Source organism: Rhincodon typus, unplaced genomic scaffold (assembly GCF_021869965.1).
Source record: "Rhincodon typus isolate 14 unplaced genomic scaffold, sRhiTyp1.1 hic_rhity00005155, whole genome shotgun sequence".
Lineage (NCBI taxonomy): Eukaryota > Metazoa > Chordata > Chondrichthyes > Orectolobiformes > Rhincodontidae > Rhincodon > Rhincodon typus.
This window is the reverse complement of record NW_025970793.1, coordinates 1-11513: the sequence shown is the minus strand read 5'-3', so window position 1 is coordinate 11513 and position 11513 is coordinate 1. Positions and strand designations below refer to the sequence as shown.

The 11513-nt window shown below is 45.2% G+C and overlaps 1 protein-coding gene across 1 annotated transcript; it reads right to left on the bottom strand.

The window, feature by feature from the left end:
* Positions 1-1512: 1512 nt before the first annotated feature.
* Positions 1513-9778, bottom strand: LOC125482037 (fibroblast growth factor receptor 3-like; the record flags this gene model as incomplete). The annotated part of the gene is made up of 4 exons (XM_048594012.1): positions 1513-1634; positions 1771-1916; positions 4302-4489; positions 9628-9778. Coding segments are annotated over 4 exons (607 nt in total), but the record flags the coding sequence as incomplete, so codon positions are not given.
* Positions 9779-11513: the final 1735 nt, after the last annotated feature.

Genomic DNA, 11513 nt, shown 5'->3' with positions numbered 1-11513 from the left:
TTCCTGCTCCTCTGATGCTGCTTGGCCTGCTGTGTTCATCCAGCTTTACACCTTGTTATCTCCTGAGAACATTAGCTGAGTTTCTGGATTAATAGTTTAGCAATAATACCACTAGGCCATTGCCTCCACATGATTAAAATAAGTAGCAGAGGGAACTCGATGGGCTCAATGGCCAATCCTGCTTCTGTTCTCTATTTTCCAGTTTAATAAACTGCAATGAAAGTAAATGTAGCAATCCACTATCCATAGAATAAGACATGGCTGTGATTAAACCATTTAGTGCACTGGCCGGTCTGTTTCGTCAACACTGTGCTCAGCTCTTGTCCCTGAGACACAAGGTGAACAGTTAAGGCCTGCTGCCAGTGCAGGGAAGAGTTATAAAGAACTCTGAGCCCTTAGCTCAGGCATCTGAGGTGTGCACAAAGTGACACTTTATCAGGTGTTTCATTCTGGAGAGTGGTCTGAGATTTAATGTTTGGGCTCCAAGAGCTGGTGTAGACACAATGGGCCGAATGGGCTCCTTCTGCACTGCAGTAATTCTGGGTACACAGAATTATAAAAAGCATGGAAAACAGCAAGACAAGTGCCTGCATCAGGCTGAGAGAAGACATACTTTCAAATTCACTGAAGGCAAATTTCAGACTGATATCAGGAAGCTTGTCTTCACAAAGAGAGTGACTGAATCTTGGAACGGAACTCCACATGGAGCAGTGGAGGCAAAACTACTGACATCATTGAGGGAAATAATGTTTGCGGAGAACTGTGGGGTGATTCTGGATGGATGCACTAATATGGACTGAATGGTCTTCTGCCTCCATTCAAGAGATTTATCCGAATTTCACCTGAAGGCTCTTCTCACCATGAGCAACTTTCCGAATGCAGCGACTTTTTTAAGGTAGGCAAAGGTGTGATGCACCTGCAGTTGAATAATCTGCCCACGTTAGTATCTCAAATAAAGACAGCCACCCAGAAGATTGCTATTACACATAGAACTATACTCATCCCTTTCATATTTCCAATAATGCAGTGCTCCACAGACCTGCTACAGCCCACCCTTTGGCACTGCCAACCTCTGCCAAAGTCGAGAAAGCGGTGATGAGTAAATCAAGATTCTAAGGTGTACACTGGAGACTTTGAAACACGCTCAAGGGCTCCTGTGTGGCACAGGCTGTTGGCCAAGGACAGTAAGCCATGGCCAAATAGCCCTAGAGGTCTGTATCTAGGCTTAGTCGGGGGTAGATATTGTACTGGGGGCAAATATTGCTCTGGGGGTGTTAATATATCAGAGGACTGCCAATACAGAATGAACTGCTGGAGAGAAAACGGGAGAAATGAGAGGTTGTTGCCAAAATTGATCAGTTGCTAATTTGTCCCTGAAGTGAACGTCAGCCTCCCGTTGTAAGAGATGGTGGGCACAGCCTGTTCTGTAAACTGAGATGACATTGTCTTTTCAGTCTGAGCTTGTGTCACATTATGGTGCAGTACAGCAGCGGCCAGTCTGTCTGTTCTTACCTTTCAGCATCTTGACAGCAACGGTGATTGGTTTGTTGACCTTGTCTTTCTCGATCCCAATGGCCTCTGCCATGACGACCTGACCGAAACAGCCCTCGCCTAATGGCTTTCCCAAAGTCAGCCTGTGAGGGAGGTGGTGGGGGCGGGGGCAGAAACAGGAAAGATCCGTTGAGGATGAATGGGAAAAGAAAGCGACGGAAAAGAAAGTGCCGTTTGTCTGGCCCTAGTTCAGTGATACAGTCAGTGAGTAAAACTCACCTTGGGCGTTGAAACTCCCACTTGGGATCAGCAGGAAGCTCCAGTTCAGAGACATTGGCCAGCATCGGGGAATCACTGGAGGATAGGCGGGCAATTCGCACCAATGGCGTGTTGGAGTTCATGGAGGAGTTTGATTCCAAGGACACCTGCTTGAGTGAAAAATAATTGAAATTTGTTACCAACCACCATAAGGTACTGGCAATCAGGACTGTTAGGTCACAGGCTGCAAAAACCAACATAAAGCACAAAATGTGGGCCATCATTTATATTAATGTTCTTCCAATATGGAATTCTATCCCAAAATGGATGGAGCCAGTTTTACTTATTCTTGTGTCACAGCAAACTCAAAATTGTTATTCAGTCACTGGTTACTGTTTGAACCATGAGCTTATGTCTCTCCAATCCAAGCTCTATTAGGTTGCAGATTCTGCAGAGTTGACACACAAGTTGTACATGTGTTTAGAGCTCCATTAAGCATTCAGTCAATCAGAATGCCACATTTTTAGTTACTTAAATTTCAACATGGATTTGGAAATGATGTTTGAACCAGGACATGAATTTTGAGGAACAGGATAACCTGAACTGTGCAGCAGCCTTCAACTGATCAGACAGCCCCACAAGCACACACAACTATGGAGTTATGTCAGGACTCTGCAAAGTCACTCAGAAAGAGGAATAGTTTGAAATCAGTACCGGACAATAGAAAGCATCACCCAAAACCAGCCTCTTCACCAAGGCGAAGAGTGGTGCTGGGTGTTGCCTGGAGGCATGACCTGACTCGGGATTGTGAAACGCAAAGACAGTTGGCAGCCATGTTGGGGTTTGGTGTCGCTGTGCAGGGTAATGGGCAGACTGCTAACAGTCTTACTGTCCACTCACTCACTGACCACGTCCTAAAGCAGCTCCATTCAAGTGATGCCAACCTGCATGAGCACCTCAGTTTGGCATTCCCTTTCCTTTCTAAATTTCAAATCAGCATCCACGACCAAGAGTCGCTCCCCACGCTGCTCCCGACAGGTTTGCACTAAAATGTTGCAGACCATTTGATTCTTTAACAGTTTTGTTCTGTCCCTCTCTAGCCCACTAACCATCCCTTTAGCTATCTCCAGCCCATGGGGGTCAGCGGGTTGCTGGTTCTCTCTCTTTGAAAATTGCAACGTGTTCCTGAAGGGCCAGGAGAGTGACACACCATCTCGGAACACCACTTTAAGAGTACGCTGGCCCTTAGCCTGACTGTTTCCCTGCCCTGCAGACAGGCGTTTGGAAATCCTGCCCTGTTTGTCCAAACACATCCACTCTGGGAAAGGAGGGTGGACCATTTACTTATGATTGGGAGAAGGGGGCTGTGAGTGAGTTCCCCTTCCCTAATTCAGGTTACTAAAGCCCGTGCTGCTGAATCAAGTATCCTGCCACAATATTGTTCATAGAGTCACAGACATGTACAGGGTAGAAACAGACCCAATTCATCCATGCCAATCAGACATCCTAAACTAATCCAGTCCCATTTGCCAGCATATGGACCATATCCCGCTAAACTGTTCCTAATTAATTTACCCATTCAGAAGTCTTTAAAATGTTGTAATTGTACAGTCTCCACCACCTCCTCGAGCAACTCATTCCATACACACACCACCCTCTGCATGAAAAAGTTGACCCTTATTTCCCTTTTAAATCTTTCCCCTCTCACCTTAAACCTATGCCCTTTGGTTTGGGACTCCCCTACCCTGGGAAAAATACCTTGGCTATTCACCCTATCCATACCCCTCATGATTTTATAAACCTCTAAAAGCTCACCCCTCAGCCTCTGATGCTCCAGGGAAAATAGCCCCAGCCTATTCAGCCTCTCCCTATAGCTCAAACCCAGAAACATCCTTGTAAATTTTTTCTGAATCCTTTCAAGTTTAACAACATATTTCCTATAGCATGGAGACCAGAATCGAATGCCTTATTCCAAAAGAGACCTAACCAATGTCATGTACAGCTGCAACATGACCTCCCAACTCCTATACTCAATGCACTGACCAGAAACGGCAAACATACCAAACACCTTCTTCACTGCCCTGTCTACCTGGGACTCCACCTTCAAGGAACTATGATCCTGAACTCCCAGGTCTCTTCGTTCAGCAACACTTCCCAGGATGATTCAGTGTATGAATCCTGCCCTGATTTCCCCTACCAAAATGCAGCACCTCATATTTATCTAATTTAAATCTCTGCTCTGGAATGCATTGAGCTGCTGTGTAGGAGTTCATTTTTATACAATGGCAACTCCCAAGCCAGTGTGCAGCTGTGATGCAAGGAGCTGTATCTCTCTTCCATCTCGGTGGTGATAGTGGTGGTGCTAAAGATGAATTTTCACCAAATCAATGGAAGTGTAATTGAGATTAGAACTGAAGACTTTTTTTTGTGGAGGGAGCAAGTGATACGAAAAAGCAACAAAACCAAGAAAGGTACGTCAAAGCCCAACAGAATTCACCTTGGAACAGCTGGGTGACAATATGCTCTAAACTCTTGTATCTACTTTCTGTTACCTGTCTCTTCAGTGGGAACTTGGAGAGTTTCTGCACAGGCGGTGGGTTCAGGGTTTTCTTTGAGGATGTTCTCATTCTGCACATGATCACTATAATAACAGTCAGTATGATAAGGACACAGCCAGTTACATAGATAAGGACATCAGCATAGACTGAGCTTGAATCATCCTCCTTCACCAAGTCTTCTGCTGCAGGGAGATATTGTAAGAAACAAGTTAAAAGAGAGGACTTTGGGACTTCTTGGAGCCAACAGACAAATGCTTAGTCAGAGAAATCGTGACGGAGAAGAATCTGATTTATTTCTGTGTTTCTTGAAGTATGCACAATGTATTCTGATATTAACAATCTGAACTATACTTGCCCATGTGGTGATTTGGCCAAAGGAATAGACACGAATGGATTCAAAGGAGTTGAATTCTTGCTCATGAATCCATCCATGTCTTTTACCCTTCTTCCCAATTTGCTCTTCTCCTTGTGTTTTTCTTTTCCATTCCTACCTTGTGCTGGTCACCACCCCCCAAACCCCTCCGCACACTGGTTATTATTTATGAATGTCTCTAAGGTACTTAAATTGTGGAGGATGTAATGTCACCCTATCATCCAATATTCACTCACCCTGCTGCAGAGATCAGGATCAGAAAGCGTGGGGAGCACTCTTCATTAACCCAGAGGAAAGTGGGGGATTAGATCATGGGGCTAACTCAACATTTAACAGGGGATTAAACCTCAGAGCCACCATGCAGAATCTGATGACATTAAAAAGTCAGAGTGAGATGGTTCTCATTAAACGTTGGCAGTTAACATCCTAAACCCAGGTTTAGAATCTGTACAGTGTGGAAGCAGGCCATTCAGCCCATCAAGTCCACACCACCCTTCCAAAGAGCATCCCACCCAGATCCTGCATTTCTCATGGTTAATCTACCTAACCTACACATCCCTGGACACTATGGGCAATTTCCCATGGCCTATCTGCCTAACCTGCACATCTTTGGACTGTGGGCGGAAACCAGAGTAGCCGGTAGAATTTGCAAACTCCACACAGTCACCTGAGGCTGGAATCAAATCCAGATCTCTGGTGCTGTGAGGCAGCAGTGCTAACCACTGAGCCACTGTGCTACCACAGGTCTGATGGAGCTGAGCAGTGGTCAGGGTGTTATAACTGGGAATGCCACAGGGGCTGAGGAAGGAAAATCTGCTGAAGACGCAAGCCTGCTGTGAAGTGATTGCAGTGGAGAATTGCTGCTGAAAGTGTGCTAGGGCGATGTTGGAAATGGACAGGATCTGGCTCATGTGCTGCCCAGCATGACTGTATATCCATCTGCCCCTCACTGGCAATGCAGGGCCACTTAGCTAAGTACTGACGAAATTGTGAACTCAATCTGTACTTCAGTGCCTTAGAGGGAAAAGAGCTGATAGGGGGAGAAAAGATACATTTCTATAAAATAACCCTTTCACTGCACATTGTGCGGTCGTTGCTGATAGAATGTTATAACAGCCTAAGGCTCAGATTGTCAATTTGATTGATGATCATTGCATGTTGAAAGAGAAGACATTAAAACACTAATGTATTTAACTGAACAGAAATGGTCTATTAATAATATGACAGACCTTAAATGAGGCCAGCAAAATGTCAGTGGAGAAAATATTCCTCATGATAAATAGACTACACATGAAAAGGCCACCCTTTAATTATGATCATTTGTGATTCCTTGACACTTCCAAGAGACCACAGAGGCTGAAGGATCAAGAAATGAGCTGAGTGTGGCATCAGGAGTTAAAGAGGTGCAGCATCTAGTGGTGAAAATGAGCACTACACTTGCGACTTTCAGGCATATCTCCAAATAAAACTTAGTGCAAACTCCAAATAGAATAAACTCAAAAATACTCAATGTGATAGGTATATGTTAATATTACTGATTATAATGTTTAAAAAAATCAGGAAGCTTTTTCTGGGCAATTCGTTGTGTTTGCATTTAAGAAAGTTTCAGTCAGTTCTCTGGCGCTGTGCCTGTAGGATCAGAGCTATCACTGGAAAGGGGAGAGTGTCTATACTCTTGGCGTCAGATGCGCCAAAGACAGTACCTTGAGGGACTTGGAGCTTTTTCAAATAATTTTCCATTACATCAGTTCGAATAGTCTGATGATGATGTGTGTTTATTTATTATCAAATACTTCAAGCGGGTGAGTGCGGGCAAACCAGTCAGGCTCCTGCTATTTTTCATGCTTCAGTGCCTTGTGAGACTTCTACTTTCCATCCTCCTATTCTGCTTCTTCCAGACGATCCACCAGAAATTTTAAAAACTCAGACTTTCTTTTGAGACGTCAGCACATTGCCCAGTTGTACTTGTTATTAGTAATTCCCTTTCCTTAGTGAATAAGCCTCCATAATAATAAGGGTGAATAAGAATATTTCATTTTGACATTGGTTTTGGACTTGTAGTCACATCTGTAGCTTGGCCCTCCTGGATGATAGGGACTGTCCTTTGCGTGGAAAGGTGACCCTTCCATTGTGTGGGAAGTTAATGGAGATTACACTGTTGTGGAACCCAGACAGTAATTAGTGGACTGCTTTGTCATTTTACTACATTATTGTATTTCAGTTTGCCTTATAACCCAATTTAAAATATACAAATGTTAGTCCATATTCCATCAGTACAGGGGGACTATCTAATATTATATGGTGCCTATAGCTAATTATTGAAAACAAGCTGGCAAAATCATTTCAGAAGCATAATTCTATTGTGATCATTTTGGGTTCAAACAGAAAATTTCACCATCTGGACCTTTTCTCTTCAAAAATGTTTGTCCACTTTTTGGAGAACAGGAAAGCTGTCAGCAACAAATTGTGAAAGCATCATTGTAAAGGGGTCAAATAAACTGCATGCGACAGTGCTTTCTCCTTGAATTCCAAGGCAAGGTTATGGTGTTTCCCAGCTCAGAAGGATGGATCCCAGCCAGGATCTCAGCTCCAAGGCCTTTCAGATTGATGTTCAATGGACAAAGATACATTCGTGCTGATAAAGTTACTGAGCCTGGGTGTCTCAGCAAGCCTATCGTTTCAGTGAGGTCATGGTTTCTCCTCTCAACCAGTTTCCCACATCATGTCAGCTCCACTGACCTATTGATTTAAATTTGGGGGAGGAAATAAATGGGCAAAACACCCATACAAAATAAAAGTTCAAGGCGATTGCTATCCTTTAATTTTTTTGTGTTTTCCAATGTGTGTATGTGTGTGTGTGTGTGCGTGCCTGTGTACGTGTGTGTGCCTGTGTGTGTGTGCATGTGTGTATGTGTGAGTCTGTGTGTCTGTGTATCTGTGTGTGTGTGTGTGCGCATGCATGCACATGTGAGTCTGTGTATGTGTGTGTGTGTATCTTTGTGTGTGTGTGCATGTGCAATATCTGGGTGTCTGTGTATCTTTGTGTGTGCGTGTGTGCACGTGAGTCTGTGTATATGTGTGTTGGTGTCTGTGTATCTGTGTGCGCGCGTGTGCACGTGTGTCTGTGTATCTGTATGTGTGCATATGCACTGTGTATGTGTGTGTGTGCATACGTGGGTCTGTACATATGTGTATCTGCGTACGCGCGCATGCACGTGTGTGTGTGTATCTTTGTGTGTGTGCACGCATGCTCATGTGTGTCTGTGTATATGTTTGTGTGTGTGTCTGTAAGTTTGTTTGTAAATGTGCCTGTGAGTGTGTCTGTGTGTGTCTGTGTAACTGTGTGTGCACGCATGCACGTGTGTGTCTGTGAGTTCGTTTGCAAATGTGCCTGTGTGTGTGTGCGCGCACCCGTGTGTGTGCCAATTTGCATGTCTGATGTGTGAGAGTTTCTGTGTATGTGTATGAGTGTGTGTGTGCCAGTCTGACAGTTCTTTTGCAAGTGTATGTGCGCATGTGTCTTTGTGCGTGTGTGTGTGAGTATGTAGTAATTGGTCTGTGCACATCATGAGGTGCCCAGGTTCAAACCCCAGTGTGTGTTGAAGCAGTGAAAGACCAGCGGAATGAAGCAAAAATGAAAAGCTGAGGAAGACTGGCCAAGATCAGAATGATTACAATTGGTGTAAAAACAGGATGTATTGAAGAAACTCAACAGGCCTTGGCAGCAAGTGCAGAGACAGAAATCAGAGTTTCACCTCCGGTATGACCCCTCTTGGGTACACTTTCTGTAGCAGATGGAATTGGAATTTTTTTATCAATAAACATACAGAAATGGATACTGATGGTGAGATATTCTGTCTAGAGTATGGAGTGATTAAAAGTACTACAGAAATGCATTCTAACTTTCCCATTTTGCAGAAAGGAATATTAACATGACAATCACAAGAGAGAATTTGAATACCTGGCAGAACGGATAGCCATGCAGAGTGATGCGAATACCCAATAGAATTACCGGCCAAGCAGGTATACTCCCCAGCATCCTCAAAAGTAACATTTCGCAAGTACAGAATTTCTATTTCCTTATCCGTTGTGTTAATACCAGCAGTCTACAAAAAAAACAGAAACCAAACAGGATAGAAGAAAATGAAGCGAGAGGGGACAACAAGGTATAGGGTTTGACCATAGCACCTCAGATAAAGTCCCTGCACACCACAGACCTGAAAGCAGGTTCAAGCACAATCTAAAAGGTTCCACCTTGCTCCAGAATAGTGCGACATGATAGACATTCCTACCTCCACAGCCTGCACGTTAGTCAAGAGTTCCCTTCACCAGGCTCTCACTCTCTCTGTCCCATTAACAGCATGCAAGAGCAAATGCAACAAGTGTTTGAACTTGGTTGGCAGGGGAGGGGTGGGTGGGTGTGGGGAACAAAATTGACCCACAATATGCCGGATTGCTTTAAGAGTCAGGCTTCAGAAAAAGAAAATTAACATTTTCTTTCAGGAAGAGTCACATGAGGCGAAGGAGAAAGGGGGGATCAAGAGCGACAGCACTGTTAAATAAAACAGCTGTGAGTAATGCTTGACAGCAACTGATGGTTGTTCAATGTGACAGGCTCTTTTAAATTAGTAAATGTGAGAGGAAAAGGCAACATCAGTGGGGAGAAGTGTAAAGGATGGAAAGCAATCCTGTATTGTAGGAATTTTTTCCACAGCAAAGGATAGCAGAGTGTTTTATTTTGCTATGCATAGCAGGAATAGGAAGGGAAGATTACTGATGACTGGTTGGCACAGCCTGTAGCAGTCAAGCCCATGAACAGACAAAGGGATTTCTTGCTGTATGTTGGTGGCGATGATGGTGGGCAGTGGGCTGGGGGTAGAGGTAAGGAGGTTAAAAGTCATACTTTGTTGGGGGGGGTGGATGCCTGGGACAGAGGTTTGCGTTTACCTGGTTTCGGTTTGTTGACGTAAAGCCAATGCAGTTTTTCAGCCGTGCCAACGAAATTGGTGGCTCTACACAGATACTCGCCCTCATCCTGTTCTGTCACATTGTAAAGAATGAGTTTAGCGTCCGCTTCAGCGGTTTTACTTATCCATGACTGCAAGAACAGATCACACAGAACAGGTCAGTAGCTTCAGGTGCAGCCCCCTGGCACAGCTGGGCTGCCAGTGGCAGCAGTAGACATTCCTGACCGGAGACGACTGGGAGGTGGCATGGCAGGCGGGGAGATGTTAAAAATTGAACTCTGCAATGGTCTTACCTTTTCTCCTCTCAGTCTTCCTGTTAGCAGGGAGCAGTAAACATTCAAACTAGGGGCAGGAGTAGGCCATTCAGCCCTTCGAGCCTGCTCTGCCATTCAATACTATCGCGGCTGATCTTGTATCTCAACCCATATTCCCTCAAGTGTCCCCTTACTTTGAGTGACTGATTTCTTGATATGCCAAAAGGGGAAAGGTTGCCGTGGGTAGATGGGAATGAGGAGGAATCAGATGGCTCCTAATCTGACTGAATGGCAGAGCCATCTCAAAGGATCAAATAGCCTACTTCTGCTCTTAGTTCATAGCGATGTGTGTTAGACACACTGCGGTGAAATCATAGAGCCATTCAGTACAGCAAAGGCCCTTTGGCCTATCGGATCTGTACTGCCAAAACTATGCTAAGCCTACATTAGTCCCACTTTTGCAGCACGTAGTCTTGAATGTTACGACACTTGTCCAAATGCGTTTTAATTGTGATAATGATACTAATGGCAGGCCTGGGGCTATCTGTTGGCAGAGGCTGACCAATTCAAGAGCAGCTAGCTCTGAGAGGTTTGTTGCCACCTCTCGGTGGTTCCCTCAGCCATTTCATGCCAACCATTTATCCCGCTCGGAGTCCACACTGCTGTGACCCGCCCTTCTGTTCCACAATCTTCCCTGCCATCCCCAATTGAGCTGGGGGGACGTGACCTGCTAAAACGGTTACTTCCTGGAGAACAGACCCCACGGCCAAAAGTACCTCAGGTCTGGAAAACTGAGTCCTGTATTTAAACTGTCGCACATTCTGACTATTCTTTTACAGAACAGTTAATTTTCCAGAAGCTGTTAGATTTCCTGTTGGTATAGGTCAACATGTGGCTTTCTCAACTTTGGGTATGCCTTTCTTTCAAGGGAGGTTGGGAAATGGCAGGCATTACTAATTTTAAATGAGCACAACAAATATTTCTTACAGACATTAAAAATGAGTCACCTGCCCAACAGTGCACAAACACTTTTAATAACCACAGAGTGGGGACGTTCCTTTAAATGAGTCTAATTCAATCTGTTTGTAAAAGACTCTCCGTTGTTCGGCTTATTTGAGCAATGCCGGGTGGAAAGCAGGAGGGCGAAGGCTGTCACTCAGTGTTTTTAATGTGATCACCCCCCAACCCAACCCCCCCAGGTCTCTGTTTCTGTCACCATCTGCCACACTCTCTAAATGAACCAGGCCTTCAGACAAGAGCAGGGCAGGTGCTCCATTTCCTGGACCTTTCCCCTCCCCCCTCACTCCCTCCAGCCCTTACCCCTCCCCCCTCCCAGCCCTTTTTACTCCCCCTTCACTTCCTCCAGCCCTTTCCCCTCCCCTTCACTCCCTACCCTTCCCCCTCACTCACTTTCCCCATCCCACCCTTTCCCCTCCCTCTCACACACTTCCCCCCCCACCCTTTCCCCTCCCCCTCACTTCCTTTCCCCTCCCTCTCAAACCCTTTCCCCTCCCTCTCACACCCTCTCCCCTCCCCCTCACTCCCTTTCCCCTTCCTCTCACACCCTTTCCCCTCCCCCACACACCCTTTCCCCTCACTCTCTTTCAACCCC